Below are 22,850 nucleotides of genomic sequence, written 5' to 3'. Positions count from 1 at the left end.
TGGATTCAGTATGCTTTCAGCAATGTTTAGTTTAGCTGTTATGCTTAGGAACAGTTAAAATATTTAAGTTGTTCTCTTTACACTTACAGTAAGAGCGTTTGTTTTTTCATTACACACAGTACACACAGGATGTTTCTTGATACACAAAATGATCTTGTGATGTAAAATATTAAGGGCAACTACAGTAATTTTGCTGTAAACAAGAACAAAATAAACTTTGCTCTTTGTTCACAGAATGTGCATACTGTTATGTCTGCACCGCTTGTTTGAATGTTGTTTCTTCGCTTAAATATGATCACCCACTCTCGGTTTTTCTGCAAACAACCGGCTAGATTTACATTATGTGTATAGATAGATAGATAGATAGACAGACAGACAGACAGACAGACAGACAATCCCTTATGTCACTCCCAAATAGTACATCCTTGAATACACACTATAAAAGGTAAGGTAGCATATTTACAGCACTATACAAAAATATTTTACACACTTGCAAAATGCGTGCACCATGTTCTGAGTCTGATCATTGGTCCTCAAATATCAGGTATGTCCCTTTAATACACAGTATTTACTATTGTGTATGTGTTAAACCATTAGTCCTCATATATCAGGTATGTCCCTTTAATACACAGTCTTTACTATTGTGTATGTGTTAAGCCATTAGTCCTCATATATCAGGTATGTCCCTTTAATACACAGTCTTTACTATTGTGTATGTGTTAAGCCATTAGTCCTCATATATCAGGTATGTCCCTTTAATACACAGTCTTTACTATTGTGTATGTGTTAAACCATTAGTCCTCATATATCAGGTATGTCCCTTTAATACACAGTCTTTACTATTGTGTATGTGTTAAGCCATTAGTCCTCATATATCAGGTATGTCCCTTTAATACACAGTCTTTACTATTGTGTATGTGTTAAACCATTAGTCCTCATATATCAGGTATGTCCCTTTAATACACAGTCTTTACTATTGTGTATGTGTTAAGCCATTAGTCCTCATATATCAGGTATGTCCCTTTAATACACAGTCTTTACTATTGTGTATGTGTTAAGCCATTAGTCCTCATATATCAGGTATGTCCCTTTAATACACAGTCTTTACTATTGTGTATGTGTTAAACCATTAGTCCTCATATATCAGGTATGTCCCTTTAATACACAGTCTTTACTATTGTGTATGTGTTAAACCATTAGTCCTCATATATCAGGTATGTCCCTTTAATACACAGTCTTTACTATTGTGTATGTGTTAAGCCATTAGTCCTCATATATCAGGTATGTCCCTTTAATACACAGTCTTTACTATTGTGTATGTGTTAAGCCATTAGTCCTCATATATCAGGTATGTCCCTTTAATACACAGTCTTTACTATTGTGTATGTGTTAAGCCATTAGTCCTCATATATCAGGTATGTCCCTTTAATACACTCAAATGACACTTTTGTGTGTTGTATATCTAGTGTCCTCAGAAATCACTTTAGTCCTTATAATAACGTTTTGTGTCATAGGTGGGGCTTGTGTATCAAATTATAAATTGTCCTCATAATTGTGTATATTTTCAGGTTGTTACATTATAGATTGTGTTTTGTGTAAACAAACTTTAAAGTGAAATCTGTGTTGTATGGGTCAAAATAGATTTTTTGATCTTCACCACATCTCTGTACAGCAAGTGGAAAGGGGTGTCCCCCTAATACACCAACACACCTGTTTGGGCTGCAGTGTCCTGGTAATTCACAAAAACCAGTATGTGTGTGTGTGTGTGTGTGTGTGAAGTGGGATCTGGAGAGGAGGATTTGCCTGGGATGGATCTTTCCTGCAGTTTAACTGGCACCCGGTCCTCATGGTCTCGTGATGCTGTATGGAAATGGTGAGAGGAAACACTTCTCTTTCTGTCTCACATTTATAAACTTTTCTGTTGCTTTCTTGTTTTTATCTGGCCTCTTCTCTTTCCTTCTCATGTTTACGGTCTTGCTCCGTCACAAACAGTCCTAGGAAAGAATAACGAATGATTTCTGTTTAATATCACATTTGTTTTTACAAGACGGAAGTGAGATTAAATGGAGAGCAAACCGAGATGAGTCTTAAAAAATATTCTGTCATCATTTACATACAACATAAGTTCTGACGTTCTTTTCTTTGTGGAACCTGATGTGATCCGTCGCACGTCTTACAAAATCAACTGACATAATGTATCTGAAGTGTGAAAGTAATATTTTCCACCAGATTTAACGACAAACTGTTAGGTAGATGCGCAATGATATAACAAGGATTTAATTCAACACAAACAGCTGTGCTGGTCCATAATAGACAGTCTTTCAAGCTGCTTATGCCATGGTTCATTTGCAATATGAATAGTAAGTGAAAGCTTCTTGTGAAGATGTAGAGATGTATAGATGTACTTCCAGGGATATTACCATGGTGCATGTCAAAGGAACATAGTACAATGTTTATGTACCATGTCTAAATTTTCTCCTTTACTTTTCATCTTTTTCTGTGTGTTTTTTTCTCTCTTTTAGCCATTGTCCTGTACCGTGTTCTCTCAAGTGGAGCAGGTGGTGGTGTTGTCTGTGCTAGGAGTGTGTGCTGCCTTTGATTTTCACACTGCCAACAACATCCTTCATCCGTATTTATTACACAGCTGGACTGGGATCTCCAGAGTGGCCCTATTCACTTTGCAGGTAGGCTACAGCACACATGGACTAGCCTGATGATATTTTATGATAATATTATATTTATGATAATATGACTGAATTAGTGGTTTGTGGGTTGTGGGCTTTCTTGTTGCCCTGGACTCCTTTGGCTGTTAGAGCCTGCCCGAAACCTCTCCACATCTGGATGGGCTTTGCCTGAGTCTCATAACCAGCCTCTTTGAGATCAGTGAGAAACTATTACTGGACAGTGAGTGACAATCCTATTATCATAACCATGTAGCTGCAAGAAATGGCCGTGATTTATCTTATTCAGATAAATAATACCTTTTCTCTTTAAATTAGCTGTGTAGGAGGCTCTTATTATGGTGAAACCACACTCTAATTATCTTTTTTTGTAATGGCTCAGTTGTTTGTAGCTGTTTCAGTGCCCCAAACCGACTGTGTCTCAGCAGAAATAGGAGAAATGGAAGCAATACAGAACCATACACAGCACTGTCTGCTGAGGCTCTCTTTGCAAACTCATTAGGCATTTTAGTTTAAATTCTGTCCAATCAGAAATGGAAGAATCCAGAGTTTGAAAATGAAACTGAAAGAGTAAGTAATGATGAAATCCACTTTAAGATGTCAAAAATGAATTATAAGAATAAACACTAAAGTTGAAAATTTTGAAAATATATATAAAAGCATAATTTCTGAAGGATAATGTGACATTAAAGACTGGAGTAATGGCTGCTGAAAATTCAGCTGCCATCACAGAAATAAAGGACATTTTAAAATATATTAAAATGGAAACAGTTATTTTTAAAATGTAACAATATTTTACAATATTACTGTATTTTTGATCAAATAAAAGCAGCCTTGCTGAGCATAAGATCATTTTTTAAAACATTTGCACGGTAGTTGTTATCTATTTTATTTTACATTTTCTAAGAGTTTGCATTTGTAACATTAAAATCTAACATTAAGTGCTCAACAGAGAGGCAATAGCTGAATTTATTTTATTTTTCATTTATGTGACTTGTGGCCTTTCCTGACAGATGCCGGATGAAGACTGAGTAAACAAGAAGAAACATGATGTGTACCACAATTATACAAATAACTTTTTGACTACTCTGTGGCAGCTGACTGGTTTTATGCTTGCTTTTTCGACACATTTAAACAAATTGAGTGTCTAGTTGATTGACGTAAAAGAACCTTATCAATGTGTGAGACAGACCACTTGTGGTTAGCAAAACAATTGCAAGACAAAAAATATAGTAATCTTATATTGTCTATGTATTGCCCTCAAAATTATATTTTCGCTCAACCTATATGTGTTGGTTTTTATGTTGAATAAAATCGAACTGTACAAAAAGTGGAGATGCCGGGGATTGAACCCGGGGCCTCATACATGCAAAGCATGCGCTCTACCACTGAGCTACATCCCCTTGTGTTAAAAGCCTGTAAAGGTAGCTATTAGACCATCAAAGAAGGCTAGTTTGAAACAAAATTACATTCTCTAGGGAGGAAATGAAGTAATATTTTTACTTCAGCAATACATTTTATCTTATAGCTATTTTTTAAACTATCGTTACACATGCGTAAGTTATCTTTATTCTAGTGATCCGTTAAAAATTAATTTTACGAACAGTACAGGAAAGCTATTAGTAATTTAAATAAAACAGTAACGTGTCTAAACCTTAAGTCTGTTTTAAAGATTTGTAGATATTGTTTTTTTTCTTTGGTTTTATACAAGTGTAACGTGACTTAACGTTACGTGCAGCCGTCGTTGTGGCGCCACCGACATTCCTCACTCATCGATTACGGTGCTGATTGGTTTGAAATTCCACCAAAACTAATGGAGGCCAATGAAATTCATTTACGTTGAACTCTAGCACTGATAACTCGTTGCATTCATCGGCGTTGTGTGATTGGAAACCATAGACTGTATGCTGGAAACTCGCAGGTGAATGTGTGTACACACAGATGACGAACCACACACAAGCGCTCTGAAATGGGCTGTTTCATAGGCTAAAGATTACGACAAACGCCGGGTGGACAGCGGAATTTAAATCGGATTTCTATATTATATCAAAAGCATGTCCGCTTTTGTGGTGAGTGGAAGGTTAAACGTGAAATGCTGTGAGTTTTGTGTTAGCTTGCTAAGTTGTTAGCTTGATTAAGTGTGCAAAAGCTGCGTGCACCTTTTAACTTTTTGCACCAGTGCGATTCAGTGCAGTAACGTTAGTCAAGATTTGCATAATACACGTAAAATATTATTAATATGATTTTATAACGACGCTTTATTTCATTGAATTACTTTCAGGCCTTGTGAAATATATGAAAATACAATTGATAGCAATGCTTCAGGACCAATTAAGTATATGCTATTCATGTTCAACATGTACCGTTAACTTACATGAATAATAACATTTTGCAAACAAGAGCTCAAGATAATGGCGGTAATAATTTCTCATAACGTTAAACTTAACGCCATGGGCTAAGTTTTATTGATTTATAGCGGCAATGCTTATGTTTACCACAAGGGGCTCCTGAAGCTTGAAGCAATGCATCTTTTTAAAAAAATTGTCAAGGTGTGGAAATTCTGCAATTTTATTGTGTAAACACATTTTGCTTGTTGATTCAAGCTAAATAAACTACATAATAATGGATATTTATAAAGTGTGTTTGAGACAGAGGGGGTAACAGATGTTGGTAGCCTCTCATACTGCCTTGTCAGATTTGGTGACTGCAGAATATCTGCAACTGTTCACATCAGAGCAAAATGCTTTCTAGAATATAAAAATAAGTGTTTAGACATCACCGGAGTGAATCTTTGTAACATTATAAAGACATCATGTGCAAAATAGAGAGGGTTAACAGATTTCAGTAACCTTTAATGCTGCCCTGTCAGATTTGGTGACCCTGCTGTATATCTATCTGCTGCTGTTCACATCAAAATCCTATCAATAATAAAAAAAAATAGAGGAGTGTAGACACTCCAATATTGGATATTCCAATACCCTTAATACTGCTCTGCTCTATATCTTCAGCTGAACTGTAAAACAACATCAAAAGATAGTCGTAATGACAGAACAAGACCTGTTTTAGATCACTATTCACGCTCACAGTAATGTGCATGAGCCCCAGATGTGCTCTCAAAAGAACATTTGACAGCATTGAACCGCAACCTCTAGTCACAGATTTTTCCCAGTTAGAACAAAATAAAAAGGACTGCTCTTTGTGTTCTTTGTGTATTTCTTTTCATGTCCCCACCAGCGATAAACAGCAAAGTGATTCACATTGTAATAGGGCTGCTTATTCGTTATAATCTCTATTAGAGTTGCATTCACTGGCTTTCTTCATTTGTTTTTCTAGGCCCATCCTTCTGTACGTGTCAGAGGAACAGAACACACATATACACCTGTGCTGTGTCAGGATGAGAAGTGTTTGGGACAGGAGAAAGGAGTGCACATGCACTGCCCGCTCTGTTCTGTGGCCGAGGCTTACCAAGATCCCGTTATCCTGCGAGCTCACTTCCGCATCAAACATGTGGACAAAGGCATTGACTTTGGAGGTGAGGCACAGTTAGACTAAGATTCACATGTGATTCATGCTCTTTGGAGACCGTCTCTCTCTCTCTCATTTTTTATGGACAGGCTTGAAGGTGCTGCGCTGCTGTATCCATTGCGAGATTGTGGGCACTATTAAAGGAGAAAAACGGTTTAAAGGTGCACATTGGCACTGTTACCGCTGTAGAAATGGTTTCAACAGGAGGGATGAGGCCATCAAACACTATAAAACACACTTCCGAAATCCCCACACCACATTTCAGATCCAAGTCACACAGGTAAAGGTGGAAACACGGGGTTAAATCTGTTTTTCCACTTTGGATATCACCGTTTTTGATCATGTTTGCATATATGTGCTCTCACAGAATGTGAACTGCCGACAGTATTATGGTGAGAGCTCAGAGGCTCATGCTAAAGCTTATGAAGGGCTGGCAGTGAGTCTTGGACCAGGTGGAGATGGCACTAGCATTGGATCCATCTTAACTCAGCCTTTCCTAACCACTGGCACTGAAACCCTATTGACTGTGGAGCCAAAGGTAGACAGTCTCAAAGCTTTATTTTGGGCATATTCATTAACAAGCATGATCTACTACTAAGCCTTTTTGGTGTTTGACTTGAAGTATTGAAGTTGACCTCTCCTTTATATTTGAAGGAAGATGGTGAGAGAAATGGTATCCCATTGGGTGCTGAGGAAGAGGTGGGGTCTTCCCAGAATTCATCTGATGGGACTCAGACTCTTGTTCTTATGGACCCTGATGGACAGGGAAACAGTGTGATCTATGACACAGCTACTGGTATCATCACTGAACAGGTGAACATTAGTTACATGAATCACTAAATCACTTTTCTTTTATTCTTTCTTTATTTTTTTTTTAGCAACCCAGATGTTTTTAATGGTTATTTGTGTAAATTATTCAGTCTTCTGGTTTAACAGATCTCCTGTAGGAGCTGTCTAAAATTTTAGTTGCTGTAATTCCAGGAGACAGAAGGCTGGGAGCAGGCCCTGTTACAGAAACGACTCCTGGAGCTCCACCAGCAGATCGACACAGTACGCCAGGAAAAGGAGAGTATGGAGAACACACTACGAGCTGAGATTAAACAGCTCAAAGAACAGGTATATCTGAGGTTTATAATTAGCTTTATACTACGGGGCTGTTGAATTCTTAAAACTGATAGGCTGACGAATATTCAAAGGTGTGAAATTATTTTCAGGGAAATGCATTGCTAAAGTAGTTCCAGGCAGGTCTTGACCACATTACATGTCCATATCACTAATTACAGCAGTAATTAATTACAGAGGTAATTACAGTGCTGTTCTTGAAGCAGATGAATGTAGAGATATGCTATTAGTAGAGACACTTTTTCCGAATTCACACTAGCTTAATCTCTCTCTCTCTCTACAGGAATAACTGCATTAATCTGCTATCAATGGCTCAAACATCCGTTACTCACTAAAAATTACATTTTGGAATTAGCTACGGAGGCTTGAGATGAGATGCGTTAGACATTAGTCCTACACACAAGAGTGTTTTAAGAACAAAAACCAGACGAATGTCTTAAAATACATCATCTGAGTAATGTGAGGTAACCATAGTATAAGTGGAATAATTGACTCTGATCTGTTGAATTATTAGAAAATAATGCACACCAGAGGTAAAGGGCACCTTGGGTGGTCATTATTTTCTAATAATTCAATGGTACATCGTCAATTATTCCTTACTTATTGTATTTCTGATTTAAGTCTTTTTTTTTTTTTGTTACTTTTGTTGAAGTAATGTTCAGTGCTTTATGTAAAACATTTGGCAGTGTGTTCTTTATCACACAATAATTTCAAATTGACCTTTTGTATAAACAAACGGGACACATTCACAATAAATACACTTACAATAGATGGTTAGCTAAGCAAGCAATACCACAAATATATATTTAAACTACTGTACTAGAGTGAGAGTTCAAAAGTGACAGTTCATTTCTATTCATCAAAGATAGTTGTATTTTGTTTTCCTCCAAAATATGAACTGTTTTGAACATTGATGATAATAAGAAATCTTTCTTTAACAGCAAATCAACATAATAGAACAGTATCTGAAGGATCATGTGACACCGAAGAATGGAGTAATAGCTGCTGGAAATTCAGCTTTGCCATCACAGAAACAAATGACATTTTTCTGTTAATTAACTTTAAGTTTTAACCACAGGTCATAAACATTATTTTGTACACTTGCTATAATTCAATCTTCCTCCGCATTCTTTTTATTTTATTTTTAGGTTGCAAGCCTGGTTCAGTCTAACGTAAGGATGTTTGAGGAACTGCAAGCTTATCAATGCCCAGATCACAGCCAGCAGAAGGTGGCCAAGCTTGTAAGTGTTCTGAATCTGTACACCTGGGTAATTAAAATGTATATTTTTCCCAATTTTTTTTTTTTTTTTGTATTGTCAGCTGGAAAACCTTGAAGCTCAACACAAAGAGCTCCTGCAGGCCCAGCTGGCCTCACTCAGGAGGGAGATCCTGTCAGGATCACATAACATGCCAATCGATGGCCACACGGGGGCTCTGGAGCTCAGTGTAGATTCAGAGGAGCCACAGACTGAAGCCATTAGTGGCCATTTAACAGGACTGGAAGATATGGATGTGCAACATGAGGAACTAAAATCCACAGATCTTGAACTAGTACCAACCGATACAACGCCCTGCTTGGAGAGCCCTGGCTTGGACTTAGATTTGCCAAACTCTGGCTTGACTACATCTAAGATTTTAGAGGATAAACGGGAAGTGTCATTGTCCCCTGTGTCATCTAAGAAGCGCAGCTCAGCAGATGACTCAGAAGAGATGACTCAGAGCAAAGTGCAGAGAGTCAGCTGAGAATGACTTGATGTTAAAAACAAGCATTTTTATCACTTCCAGTCCTTTTTTATTAACAAACTGCTGTTACCTTATGTATATATATATATGTGTAGATAATATATACAGAGTGATCTGTATTGTGTAATTTGGCCCAATTTACATAAATGTTTCCACGATGAAATATGTTTAACCTTGAATCTTGCTTTTTCGTATTTATTTATGTTTAAATGCTGGTTTTGTCTATGCTTTTTTGATGTACTTATGTTCTTGTCACTTGGAGAATATATAGAATTAAATAGGATTTCAGTTTATTTCTGATGTTCTTTGAGCATTAACAGAAGCATGTTACTGATTATAAATTCATAAAGTAAACATTCTATGATTAATTGTTATGGGCTATGGAAAACATTTTAAGTTGGGTAGTCAACTTTTGAAGTTTTATCAGCATCAATTATTTTTTTTTTTTTAAATATTTATTTTATTTTATTTGTATTCACTTTCAAGTTGTCCAACTGTTGCATTTCAAGATGTTTTAGATTGCTGTGGCATATTTACATTTATGTCAGGTGTGAATTTGTTATTCTGTTTATTTTACATTATCCACTGAGATAAACAATAGTTTTGGGATTAGACTGCGATTTTGGGGGATGCAGGTTACATCTCAGCATTCAGAATCGGTTTTCTAAGCGCCCGCTAGAGGAAGACAACCGCCTCCTCCAGACCAGATGGTGGCAGTAAGTAATGCTACTTTGTCTTTTGCCTTGTCAAGTGGCAACAAACCCCGGAGGAAGGACGCGGGCAATTTACTAGTGCATTTGGTGCATTATTGTGAGTATTAAATTAAACTTTATAATTGTATTTTTAAGCCTAAATAACATGTTTGTGTACCCCCACGTATCACCTGACTTCAAATACATTTCATGAGAGGACATGTGTTTTCCGTGGAACTTACAGCATCGGCGAGCTCTTCGTGCTTGTTTTGTGATTGCTCTCTGTGTGGTTTCATTCGTTTTTTAGTGTTTAGGTGACGCAGATGTCACAGTCAGCGATGCCTTCAGCCCCGGACTCCCCATCTCTGAGCGTGACCGTCAGCGGGAATGTGCAGAAATACAACATCAAGAAGAAAAAGGTCTTAAATGCGGAGGAGACTGAGCTGTTCGAGCTCACTCAGGCTGCTGGGATAGTCATGGACCAAGAGGTTTTCAAGTGAGTCCCACAAAATCTCATTTAAAACTGATAATGCCAATATTTAAGGCAAGACAAAACCAAAAACATCCATATTTTCATTTGCAAACATTAAGCATATTTTTATAAATAAAATCGAAAGGTTTAGTTTAAGTGCTGCTGAAGTGAGGATTTCTGGCTCAGTATGTGAGGGGGCAAAAGTTATAGAATTAATTGTGTATTTTGGATGTTAGCATCCGTTTTGCACTTTAAGCAGAATAGCTCATAATTGACCAATATATATGTATATATATAATTATTATTTAGATTTTTTATTTATTAAATTAATATATATAATATATAAATTATTTTAGTTGTGCGTAGTTATCCATTTATTAAAATGAAAACAGAAAAATATATATATAGAAAAATATTTAATTCAAAATATTAAAAACTACAGCTGTGAAATATCTATAGTTAGGCTAATAAATCATATGCATTTGTGTAATATGTCCTGTTATTATTATTATTATACTTATTATTGAAAACTTGTCTTTAATCCCACTGCTGTTGCCACTTTCATAAAAGCAATGTAGTAAAATATAATTTTGTATCTGTAGTACACTGTAGCATAACTGCTAATTAAGTAAAGGGGGTTATTATCTGTTTATGTTGCATAACTTTTAAATGGTCCATCTCACTCTGCTACAGAATCATATTGGACCTGTTAAAGATGAACGTTGCTCCTCTGGCAGTCTTTCAGACCTTAAAGACCATGTGTGCAGGGCAGAAGGTCTCTGAAACATCCACTGGTGACACATCCACTTCGTCCCACACTGCCACTGCACCTTCAGAGTCTAGAGGTGAGGGCCACACATGTAGAAGTCATGGAGTGAACAGACCTAAGCATAATATGCCACAGAATTATATGATTTGAGTTGGAAAATAGATGATCACAGCATCTGTGAAAAAAAAAAAAAAAAAACCTATGCGTTCTATACTAGACTAACTGAGACTTGTCATGGCACTTGTATACTGTTGTTGTTCTCTTGTTGACCTGACTGCTTCTATTGTTCTCATTTGTAAGTCGCTTTGGATAAAAGCGTCTGCTAAATGATTAAATGTAAATGTAATCTGTGCTGTTCTGGTGGTACTTTTGAACTCCGACTGTCTTTGGATCTCTTTCTCCATATTTTGTGGTAAAATTATGATTTTTTTGGTAACCTGTGTGTGACTTCCTATAGAAGAGGAGGGTGTGGTCTCAGGAAAGAGCACTAAGACTGCAGCACCTCCCTCTGCGTCTGTGTCCCGCCCACCTAGGGGAGGGGCTAAGATAGTGGTCTACAGTGCGGGTGACACGAGTGCTCCCATCTCTCAAGGTTTTTCTTCTCTCTCTCTTTTAGCTTGGTACTCTCATTCTTTTTTTAATCCTAATGCTTTGCAAGTTCAAGGTCTTCTCTTCACTCCCATGAACTATTGCAGTACATTTCTCATGCTGACATAACTGATTCCTGCCTCAGCTTCATAGCGCAGTATATCTGTTCTCATTCTTATGCCTCGCCGATTGTGCCTGCAATTTTCCGGGCTCAGTGCTCTGAAAATAGGGGTGAAATTCCCCAGATCTGCTTCCCTCATATGTCTCATGGACTCTTTGACTCTCATCCAGCTATAGAGTCTTCTGCTTCTCATGGTAAATGAATGTCTGTTAATGGTGTGTCATATGTGACACTGTAACGCACCAGTAAACCAGCATCCTGCAAAACTGTCTGCCACCAACACTGAAAAGCTTGCATGTGACTCTCAACTTCATAAATGGATGGTGTTTGCCACTTCATCACTTGAATCATCACTTCACATCACTTCGTCACTCTGATTTGTTACATAACCTTATCAAAATAATGTCCCTCATATGTGTCGTCATCCATCATTTTGAGTCATTTTGACACAGAAACACACTTTTGCAGTTTTATGTAAAGAATAAAAGTTTTAGTTCTGTAATGGTGTAATAATGATGTCTACTCAACCAGGTCAAAGTATAATAATTTATATGGTGTCTGTCTGCTGTTATTTTGAATTACAAAATTAGATTTATTCAGTCTTATATATAAAATAGTAATTGGTAAATTTATAATATATTTTATAGATGTGCTTTTTTTACAAGCTGTGAACCGCAGTTTTTTTATTTATTCATTTTTTATTCCAGCAATCAAAACACTGAACGATTACATGAGAAATTAAACATTTTCTGTCATCCCGCATTATTTAATTATTATTATTATTATTATTTTTGATAATTCTTTTTTGGAATAAGTGGTGGAGAAACTACACTGCCCATGATTCTGCAGAGGAAGCTCTACCAATCAGAAAATTTTACAAAAATCATGCCGGCCCACACCTATGAAGCACTACAAATGAATCTGTCTTCCTACACTCTCACAATACTTAAATATTTGTATATATGTGCAGATTGTGATATAATTAGTTTTTCTATATTCATATTATCTTTAAATCAATAGTTCAACATGTATTCATTGTTATTTCTATTACGCCATCCACAATGGATTGTAGTCCTCACTAAAGGCATTAAGTACCCATTATTGTACTTTGTCTTATTGTCTAATTTTCAAAAATAATTATTCATGGTTTGGTTCGTGGCTTTTAACTCTGTAATGAAGGCTTTTAAAAACACTATGGGAAAAGCAAATTCTTCAAGGCGACAGAAAATGTTGGCCAGCACTATAGCACTCTGTAAATAATAGTTAATGCAGAATAGATGCTCAGTTCATGCACACATGCTGCTGTTTGAACTGAAACTTCATCAGCGAGTTGTCACACCACATTATTGAGTGGTGTTTTAATTTAATAATTGTTTCACTGTGTCTTTTGTCTCAAAACGATCGCGCATGTCACATGTATATGTTTCACATGTTTACATGCGTTCCTTCTGTGTGTATTTGTGATTTAGTACGCAGTAAAACAAGTTCAGGGCAGGGGGAGAAAACTGCAAGAGATGGTTCAAGCCAGCGGGTGCCACGGCAGGTCAGCGCCACCAGGGGGCAGAAGAGCGCCAAGAGCTCAGGCAGCAGCAGCTCGTCTTCTCTGCTCACCTCCAACTGAAGGTCTCCGTGAATTAAACAACATATACTAAGCTTGCTGAAAATAAGCGCTTTTTTTCAGTTGGAGAAGGTTCCTGTAGAATCGGCAAAAACTTTTGCACTGTAAACAAAACAGTTAAGTTGTTTTAGGGATCTCCTTTGGGATGTCTTCAGTGTTTCTTTGAAGACTTCTTTGCATTAAATTTGCATCTAGCCCAGAGAGACTATAGCTGAAGTATGCCTTTTTTTTCCATGGTTTATTTTACACTTTCACACCAAAACCATTTGAGGAAACACAGAAAATCTTTTGCTATCTTTATACCATCCACTTTCTAAAATCCAGCAGCTTGGGGCTGCTGTGAACCCCATCTGTCTTAAACCGTGCTTGTGTAAGACACTCAACATTGTCTTTATAGACTGTGATGTATATATGGGCTTTATTTTCTGTTATTTTGATATGTGAAATGTGCTTTTTTTTATGCATTCTTTTTATTATAGATTTTTTTCTTTTTTCCATTTTTTTTGCATCCCCAATATGGAGTCTTTAAAAACAGTTATTGTATGTTGCACTTTAAATCTTTACTTGATGAAGGAAAGTTTGTATGCACAAATGCTTTATAAAACAAAATATGAGAGAGTTGTTTTTTAGATTTAAAAAGTCTTAATGTTTCTGGTTTAATTTCTCGATGAGAACTAAGACATAAGCACTTAATTATGCAGTTACTGCAATTATGACTGCTCTCTTCATTCATTCTGACCGGAGTGAACTCTTGATCAGCATACTTCATATTCCATGTTGAACGAGATGGAATTTGATACACTGCCTTCCTCTATAGAAGCTGTACTGTGTAAGAAGGGGCCAGGGTCAATGGAAGCAATTGTGTGTTTGTACACTCCTTTTTCTTTACTATATGTTCAAACTTGTTGACTTTGTAGGTCAAGGTAAGACCTCTTGCTATTGAGACATACACAATGGTTAAAGAACCTCTCTTCAATAATGAGCTGAAGGAAAATGAAAACGTTGTTTCAGGGGGATAAAAATATTAAATAAAAATAAAACGTTTCAAAGTGAACAACTTTAGAAAGGTGTTTTTCAAAGGATGGTAAACACTCAAGTCTTATATTTTATGTACCTTTTTTTTGCATAATGTTAAGCCAGTTTAAATGATCAAATACAGAAAATTGAATCAAAGAATCAGTGCTGGATAAACTGGAATTCTGCAAAAAAAAAAAAAAAATAGGATGATTTTTAGTTTTTCTTGTAGAATGTTAGATTAGATTCTTGATTGATTAACATGTCTAAGATTTTGACATTGTAATGTTGGGATCATGTTTTGTTGTTTTTTTGTATATCAGAAATACTTATATTAAGCAATAACTATTAATTGATCAAAAGTGACAGTAAAGACTTCTACAATATTGAAAAAAATATTTAAAGTAAATGATGTTCTTTTGAACTTGCTAATAAAGAGTTTGGGGGCTTGGGTGTTTTCTATATAGGTAAGAAATTTCCTAGTTTTTAAATGAAATCAAGCATTTGATTTTTACAAAAAAAGTTATTTTTACAAAAAACTTATACTTAAATGTATAATGTTTAATTCTGTACATTGCTTGCCATTTCTTTGAAACAATTTTCACTAAGAAATTACTAAAGTTCACAAATAATTACAAAGGAAAATCACACTTCTCCGGTGTAGAATAATTTTTAAAGGATCATGTGACACTAAAGACTGCAATAATGGATACTGAAAATTTAGCCTCTCCATCACAAGAATAAATTACATCTTAAAATGTATGAAATATAGAAAACTTGTATTTGACATATTTTAATGGAAGCCAGTTGCGCTTGTAGACCATGGTTATCATATTTTGGGGCAAAGTGTGTGTGTGTCCAAACAGGCTTCTCAAACACCAGTCACTGGTCGGTCAGATACTGTGTATTGATCTCAGTATGTACTCAGTATGTATGTACAGTATCTCTCTGTATACAGTATGTATGCAGTGAGCCGACCATGACAGGATGGATGGAAGGGTTACGAGGGGCTTTATGGTATACCAATATAACAATGGTATCCCTGGATTTTTGAAGAGCATGGGCCATAAGTAAAGTACAGAGCGCTGCTCATGAGGGGAGTAGAAAAGAAAAGCTTTTGTTTGCCAGACAGAGAGGTATGAGGACGAAGACATACACTTGCAAAGAAAACATAAAAGAAAAGAGCTTGAGGGGCTTGAGCTGAAGAAAATAGGTGTGTGCGTGAGCGGGGAATGAGGCGAGAGAGGTTCAAACCTCGAGAGAGAGCGAGAGGTGAGCTGGAGGTTTTAATGTGGCCGTTTGTCGTGTTTATGTGGCTGTGGTGCTGCTTTCTCCTGCTCTTTATATTGATGGCAGTGCAGCCAGGCTGTAATTGATGGCAGCATATTTCTGTACTCCGGCAAGTGTAATGGGCCGAGACACAGAAGCAGAGAGCACAGCAGGAACCCTCTTTAACCCTTTATGCACTCACACACTCAAACTCTGAATTATGTGTGTGTGTGTGTGTTTGTGTCTCTGTAGGGAAGGAGACAGGTGCCACATTTCGACTACAGGTATATTAACTTCTCTCCCTATTTTGTAACCCCACATTTGCTTTAAAACCTTAATTATCAATTCAAAACACCTTTTGTTTTGAAGCTGCACAAAAAAGTCACGGTTCTTCCCTTCTGTAGAGCTCTGCTGTCATAAAACAATATGGATATAATGTTAAATTGTTAAGTTTACTCGTCTGCTTTGTTCAAATGTACTTTAAAGTGATTTGGGCACAGGGAAGCTATATAAATCAAACCTATCTTGGTGGAACTGGTGGAAACAGTCAGTCATGTGATCTCAGAATGGCAGCATGAAGGGACTACCAACTGTTATTAGGCTACTGATATGATTAGTTATTCATTTGAAATGAGTGCAGATCATTTTGAACATTTGTCTAAAGTTCTTGAGGGGTAAAACGTTTCAGAGTGGAAAAAATACTGATTGAGAATATTTCTTAAGAAATATTTTGGGTTAAATATATGAATGAACTTTTAACTGTTAAACAAAGCTGTGACCACTAAATAAATAAATATAATTGAAAATCATATTTTATTATAGTTTTTATTAAATATTTAAAAATGTAAAATATTTTCGTTTACACAGTTTGAATTGTTTACATAATTTGTCCTGGTGAAGATTACCAGTGCAAAAAAAAAAAAAAAAGTTAATTTCTAGCCTTTTTTTCTGGAATATTTCTTTGTAAGATGTATTTAATAACTGAAACCTATCTGCTCAATTGTATTTTTGGTAAGTGATATGAGTGAAAAATATTCATTCTCTCTCTCTCTCTCTCTCTCTCTGTCTCTCTCTCTCTCTCTCTCTCTCTCTCTCTCGCGCTCTCTCTCTCTCTCTCTCTCTCTCTCTCTCTCTCACTGTCACACTCTCTCTCATAGTTTGCCAAAGCTCTCTACTGTACAAACTGAAAAAAAGGTGACTCTTGTTTGGGTGGTAACCTGCGCGTTTTCATGTCGCCAATAGGGGGCAGTGTGTCTCTATTAGCACTTTTGTGCTCGGGTGCTGAGATGGTTGTACCTCATTTCCCACGTCCACATATGCCCTGCCTGTGGCATCATACTTCTATGTGTGAACATCTTTGGCAGCGTGGAGAGGGAATGGCCCGTCAGCCAGCATGCTTCCACGGCTGTGAACATATTTGTTTGCTTGACTGTTTGTTTCTATTTTTGAGAGTTTGACTTAACCTTAGTCATTAGCAGGGCAGATTTATGGTAATTTTCATTGTTTATTCATGGGCCTGTATGCTTCCATAGTGGTGACAGTGATAATTTATTCAGAGTCGAGAGCTCTTAAAATATATCATAAGTCAAGGCTTATAACTTAACATTGATTATACTATAACGCCAATGAACAAAACTGTTAAACGCCTAGCTAATCATAAAACACATATTATATACTTTTTATATATACACTGTAAAATTCATTTGTCACAATATTTAAGTGTGAATGAGCAACGAAGAACTGTAGGCTTTTCTGTACACTCACACAGTAAATAAAAATGAAACTAGCCATCCTTTTTAATATCTAGCTGACATCCTTATCAAACAAACATATTTAATGTACAAGACTTCATCCTCTCAGTTTGAATACTATGAAACAATATTGTGCTCGCTGTATCTCTGAGCACACAAACTAATCAAAAGTACTCCATGTGTTCACCAGATAATGACTCTAGTGAATAGATCTTCTCATGAAATGCAGTGTTATTTACACAGTTTACGAAAACATGCTTTTTCCAGCTCTATTTGCAGCAGTTGTTTAATAATGATTCAGGAAAATTCAGCTGTACAAAAAACAACACAAAGATATGTTGAGCCCATCATTGCATTCGTTGACAAAATCACTTTATTCCATGGTTCTTTCATGAACACTGCATATTATTGTATTTTATATTCCTACCAATAGCACGCCTGTGTGAAACAATTTATTTATTTTTTATGAGAAATTGATTGGATTTATTCGCTGCGCCAACAAAAATATTTCAAAACGAAGCAGAAGCAACACTCAACAGCTTTTTAGTCCTAAATTGAATCAGCGGTTCCTAGCAAAATTGATTCAGTTATGTGAATGATTTAAGATTCACTAATAAAAACTGTGGCTGCATCAAATCGGCATACTTCACTTCTATATAGCAGATAAAAAAAATGTGAAAAGAGTTTGTCTGAATCAAACTGAGTTTGTCACAGTATTTATAAAAAAGTAATAAAAAAAAAAACAGATAGCCTGCTACTTACTGGAGGACCTATGGACATTTTGCAGTTACATTACCTTTGGGAAAGGGTTTGTAAATGCAGGTAAAGTCAGCAATGCAAGTGATGCTGGTAGTCACATAACAACAACAACATGATGAATCCGGATTACAGCCATGCTAAATGTATTCATTCCATATAGAATACTTCACATACCATATATTTATTCATAAAAGGTAACTACTCAGAGACCGTGATTTCTGATGAAAACTGTGTCTGAATTTGGAATAGCATATAGCATACTACACTTACTGTTTAGGCATGTAAAGATATGTAGAAATAGTATTATAGTCAATAGAGTATTATGCCAGTATTCTGTTCCGGTTGAGAAACTTATTTAGCTTTCATAAGAATCCATGTTTTTGAATGAACTGATTTGGTTTAGCGATTCAATGATTCAATACTCATGCGTTTCTAAATGAATCAGTATTTTTGAACAAATTAATTCAGTGAATGAACCAGAAAAAGTCACTGAAAATCCCTGTGCCAAGACTGACAATTTTTTTTTGTTTTGTTTTAATAGTTTGTTTTGTATCACAATGAAACATCTAAAGCAAAAATGTAGAAACCAGGCTTTGATTTTAAGGCTCTGTTTTGTGTTTCTCTATATGTTTTCCCGCTCCGTCCGTCTCACCCTCATCCACCTTCTGGCATTTCCCCAGGTGTTGAGGCTGAGAAGAGGAAGTGCTATTTTTACTAGTCTGAGCTCACACCTTCCCTCCCTCTCCCCCTCAGTGTGAGGAATATGAGGCACGGATGGGTCTAACGAGAGCCCTGAATATTGCACACACACATATGCTTTCAGCCCTCCATCAGCTTTTGATTCAAACATATGAAGGTATTCAGGTGTCTCGCAGATACTAAGAGAAGCATCTGTTATGAACTGTTCACTTTTTTTTTCTGAGACACTTTTCCTTTAGTTTAATCATCATTTTCTCCCCATTTCTTTTTGTTGAACTAGTCTGCATGGTGTAGACTTCAGCATACCAGTGCTTTCTCTCTTCCTCCCTTTCCTGTATGTGCCCTTCCACTCTTCCTCTCCATTACTGTCATCTGTAGATGCAGTTTCTGCACACGCTCTCTGGCGTGCTTATCGGAATGCGAGTGCTGATTGTTGGCCTGTCTCTCAGTTTGACTGACAGCTCCAGCTTTGCGGCGGAACGCCTGATTTTGTCAATGTTTGTCTGCGAGGCCTTATCTCCAAAACCTTATATTAACTGCCTCGACAGTTAGTGTTGCCAGTCTCCCTCCATCTCGCGTTCCCTCTTCTTATTTCATCCTCCCTCATTCCATTTTTCATAGACTGACACTGTATCAGCAGTTTTTTATTTAAAAGACCCCAGTCAGTTAATGACTCATTTCTGATTGAGAATATCATGCGTATCATGGTTCTGGTTTGATCCAGTCTCATTTTTAAGATGTGATGATGGTTGAATAGTGGGATATGGAGGTGAGAATTGGGCAAATCAGTGTTTCCATCATCTGTTTAGAGTAGATCCAGAGGTTAGCAGATCACTTCACACTTAGTGAAATCCAATATCCTTCCAATTCTATTCCTCTGAGTCAATGAGTGGACAGACATGATCTTACAGTCATCAAGATTAAACAATTACATGCAATTAACACAACTCTCTCTCTTGCATGTACACACACACATGTGGTTGATGATCATCATGTTCCAACAACCATAGATTTTGGGTTAAAATCTATATGAATTTATATTATACAGTGCAAATCTAGCCGATCACTTCTTTACTACTTATCCCTTGAAATCAAAATATTTTTTAGTCCATTCTCAGTTTTGAGGTCATTCAGTAAATGTTAGTGTAATCCTAATGGTTGACTAAATATAACATTCACAGGATGTTTTTTTTTTTTCTTTTTTTTTTTAAATGCTTTAAGTCTCTTATGCTCACCAAGGCTAATTTATTTGATCAAAAATATTATGACAATTGAAACTGTTTCATCTATATATCTATTTTAATATATCTCAATTTATTCCTGTTTTGAACAAGCTGAATTTTTTGCAGCCATTGCTCTAGTTTCCAGTGTCACATGATCCTTCAGAAATCATCCTAATAGTCGGCGTCGATAGCCTTGTCGGCAGTGCACCGACATACCATGCCGTTGCACAATAGGCGTCCCGAGTTTGAATCCTGACTTGGAGACCTTTCCTGATCCCGCCCCCCATCTCTCGCCCACTTCACTTCCTGTCAGCTCTGATATGTCACGTCATAATAAAGGTGAAAAAAATAATAATTCTAATAGGCTAATTTGGTACTGAAGTAACATTTATAATTATTTTGAAATGTCCTCCTAAAACGGTGTGCTGCTTATTTTTGGGGGGGAATATGTGAGTCTTCTTTTGCATGATTCTTTAATAAATGGAAAGTTCAAAAGAATAGCATTTATTTAAATGGTGTTTTTTTTGTAACAATATAAAATTTTTAGTGTTATTTTTGATTAATTTAGTATTATTTAAAAAAAATTAAAAAAAATAATCTTACTGACTTTAAGCTTTTGTACAGTACTGTATATGTGATCCATGAATATATTGATGTCTTGTCCTGCACTAAAAGCTCTATCTGAAAATCTGAAAATGTTCTTCTAATAGTACCTGCAACCAGCTTGCGAATGATTAATGATTAATAGCTGTGTTTTAGCTTATATTTTTGTCTTTCAATTAATAGAAGGTCATAATAGTTATAAAATAATTATTAAAATGCTGTTTAAAATAGTTTAAGATGTTGTATTCAAGTTTTTCAATTAAACTACCAACATATATAGTGCCAGAGTGACAATCAACACAAATTAAAAGGACGTATTGAGGTCTAGGCACTTTTGAGAAACATCTTTTAGAAAAGTGTCACAAAACAGCAGTTTCATTAAGACCACAAAGCTGTGATTGAGTAAACTGCATTTAGACTCTATTTTATTAAACTGTGATTTAAAGATTTCATTTCCATACTCGTACGCTCTCTTTTTTTTCTTTTCTTTTTTTTTAAAGACACTGTTGACAAATGTCTAAATATATGTACTCACAGTCTAAATGTGCCTCTGTTTGCTCAATTATTGCTTCTGCTTTAAAAGAAAAAAAAGATACATGATACAAATTGGTCAACAGTAGCATCATTTTCTGGTCATATACATACTGTATACATATCACTGATATGTGTGTGTGTGTGTGTGTGTGTGTGTGTGTGTGTGTGTGTGTGTGTGTGTGTGTGTGTGTGTGTGTGTGTGTGTGTGTAGCTGGTCCAGACAACTGATTTACATACAAAGTTGGGCTAGTTTCAGGTCACTTTTTATTTATTTATGATAAAACAATTTAAAGTAAATTAAATTAATTAAAGTAAATCTCATGTCCATATATTTCTTTAACCGTGCAATAAGCAGGATAATGAGCAGTCAGCTGGTCATTATTGCAAAATATCCTTTTAGAGTGGTACAAAACCCCTCTATTTTGTGTTGTGGTCCTGATCACCCTGTCAAGGTTTTTGCATGTCAATAGCCTGTTTTGTCTGTTCTGCAAGTGGACAGCAATAACACAACTCTTCTGGAATTCGATTTTGTCCTCAGCAGCACTTAATGTCCATGAGTGCTTCTTCTGTTAAGCTATTTTGTCTTAGTATCAACTGCCAAAAGATTTGTGGGTTTGATTTGACCTGTGGACTAACAGTCTGTATTCAAGTCCAGTTTGTTGCAATGAAAATGCTTTCAAAGCCATTTGTCAAGGACATGAAAGACTGAGCAGCTTTGTATGTTTCTTAGCAGTTATTGTGTTGAAAAGAGTTTCTTTTTAAATAGATGCATGAATATGTTTGATGTAGCAACTGATGTAGCAAAGATTTTCTTTATTCAATTTCATATATTTTATAACAAATGTGGGTAAAAGAGGATTTCCTAGGATTCCAATCCACAACCTTGGCATTTCCAAACCTTTCTGTGTGTCAGTCTACCTTGTCTGTTTTATTTTTCAAATGAATGCACTCTGTTACCTCATATTCAATATACAATTAAAATAACAGAAAGAAAAAATAAATAGTAAAGTGTGAGGGTTCACGGGTAGGTAACTTATAAACAAGGTGGAAATGTGGGAATTTAATCAGTCAGTAATTAAAAAATATATATATAAAATACTAAAAAATAAATTAAAAGGTGTTTGGAGACCCTGCGTTAAATGACTTACATTCATTAACCAGGTGAGAGTGCAAGTCTGTCTTTGTCCTGATTATATATTTAGGCTTTGTTTCTGATTTTAAATCTGCATGCGCTTTAATTTATCCAATTAAGCTTGTGTACTCATTACCTCTGAGCTTACTGAACGCTGATTACACGTGTAGTGCTGTCTATGCAAACTGAGATGCAAATCTAATGCATTGCGTGGGATAAATGAAAAGGGATGGTTTTGAATATATCTTTCATATCTGTTGAGATCACATACAGAATTCAGGACTTTACATTTTAATTGGTTAATGCTAAAAGAGTTCATATTTTGCCACATCAATCCCAAATCACCATGCCACAGACAGCAATATTCAGATTAGTGGTCAACACATTCTGAAATTATTAACCATAATCTAAAATATGCAGTTTCAACTTTTTAACACACCAATCATTTATTGACATTAAATGTACTGTGACAGATTATTACAACACCATCTCATATGCATACTTTTTCCACATTCACATATAGGCTAATTTGAAC

General features: G+C 36.0%; 2 protein-coding genes and 1 non-coding gene across 4 annotated transcripts; 2 read left to right on the top strand and 1 right to left on the bottom strand.

Annotated features, from left to right (window-relative positions):
- Window positions 1-4,012: 4,012 nt before the first annotated feature.
- trnaa-ugc (transfer RNA alanine (anticodon UGC)) lies at window positions 4,013-4,084 on the bottom strand. The gene has a single exon. It is a non-coding gene; the product is annotated as a tRNA-Ala (tRNA).
- Window positions 4,085-4,594: 510 nt separating this feature from the next.
- Window positions 4,595-9,138, top strand: zgc:193801 (uncharacterized protein LOC564476 homolog). Its single transcript, XM_059541793.1, has 8 exons — window positions 4,595-4,750; window positions 6,015-6,213; window positions 6,296-6,486; window positions 6,574-6,744; window positions 6,861-7,019; window positions 7,188-7,322; window positions 8,477-8,569; window positions 8,649-9,138. The coding sequence occupies exons 1-8, from the start codon at window positions 4,736-4,738 to the stop codon at window positions 9,069-9,071; spliced, it is 1,386 nt and encodes a 461-aa protein (XP_059397776.1). The 5' UTR covers window positions 4,595-4,735; the 3' UTR covers window positions 9,072-9,138.
- Window positions 9,139-9,732: 594 nt separating this feature from the next.
- LOC132130600 (mitotic-spindle organizing protein 2-like) lies at window positions 9,733-13,800 on the top strand. 2 transcript variants are annotated; one of them, XM_059542357.1, is made up of 5 exons: window positions 9,733-9,881; window positions 10,087-10,259; window positions 10,929-11,080; window positions 11,462-11,596; window positions 13,183-13,800. In XM_059542357.1, exons 2-5 carry the CDS (start codon window positions 10,087-10,089, stop codon window positions 13,332-13,334), a joined length of 612 nt encoding a protein of 203 aa, XP_059398340.1. In that variant the 5' UTR covers window positions 9,733-9,881; the 3' UTR covers window positions 13,335-13,800. The 2 variants fall into 2 exon arrangements, with proteins under 2 accessions (XP_059398340.1, XP_059398341.1); XM_059542358.1 differs by lacking the exon at window positions 11,462-11,596.
- The last annotated feature ends 9,050 nt before the right edge of the window (window positions 13,801-22,850 follow it).

Source organism: Carassius carassius, chromosome 47 (assembly GCF_963082965.1).
Source record: "Carassius carassius chromosome 47, fCarCar2.1, whole genome shotgun sequence".
Classification (NCBI taxonomy): Eukaryota; Metazoa; Chordata; class Actinopteri; order Cypriniformes; family Cyprinidae; genus Carassius; species Carassius carassius.
Note: the sequence above shows the minus strand (reverse complement) of the source record. Positions and strands in the feature narration are given on the sequence as shown.

What these genes read in the sequence shown, in the direction of transcription:
- zgc:193801 (XM_059541793.1), top strand. An exon ending in TATTGACTGTGGAGCCAAAG is followed by an intron (nt 6,745 to 6,860) that starts GTAGACAGTCTC and finishes TTATATTTGAAG; the next exon opens with GAAGATGGTGAGAGAAATGG. An exon ending in AGCAGAAGGTGGCCAAGCTT is followed by an intron (nt 8,570 to 8,648) that starts GTAAGTGTTCTG and finishes TTGTATTGTCAG; the next exon opens with CTGGAAAACCTTGAAGCTCA.
- LOC132130600 (XM_059542357.1), top strand. Translation starts at nt 10,087, where the DNA reads ATGTCACAGTCAGCGATGCCTTCAGCCCCGGACTCCCCATCTCTGAGC. An exon ending in TGCACCTTCAGAGTCTAGAG is followed by an intron (nt 11,081 to 11,461) that starts GTGAGGGCCACA and finishes GACTTCCTATAG; the next exon opens with AAGAGGAGGGTGTGGTCTCA. An exon ending in GAGTGCTCCCATCTCTCAAG is followed by an intron (nt 11,597 to 13,182) that starts GTTTTTCTTCTC and finishes TTTGTGATTTAG; the next exon opens with TACGCAGTAAAACAAGTTCA.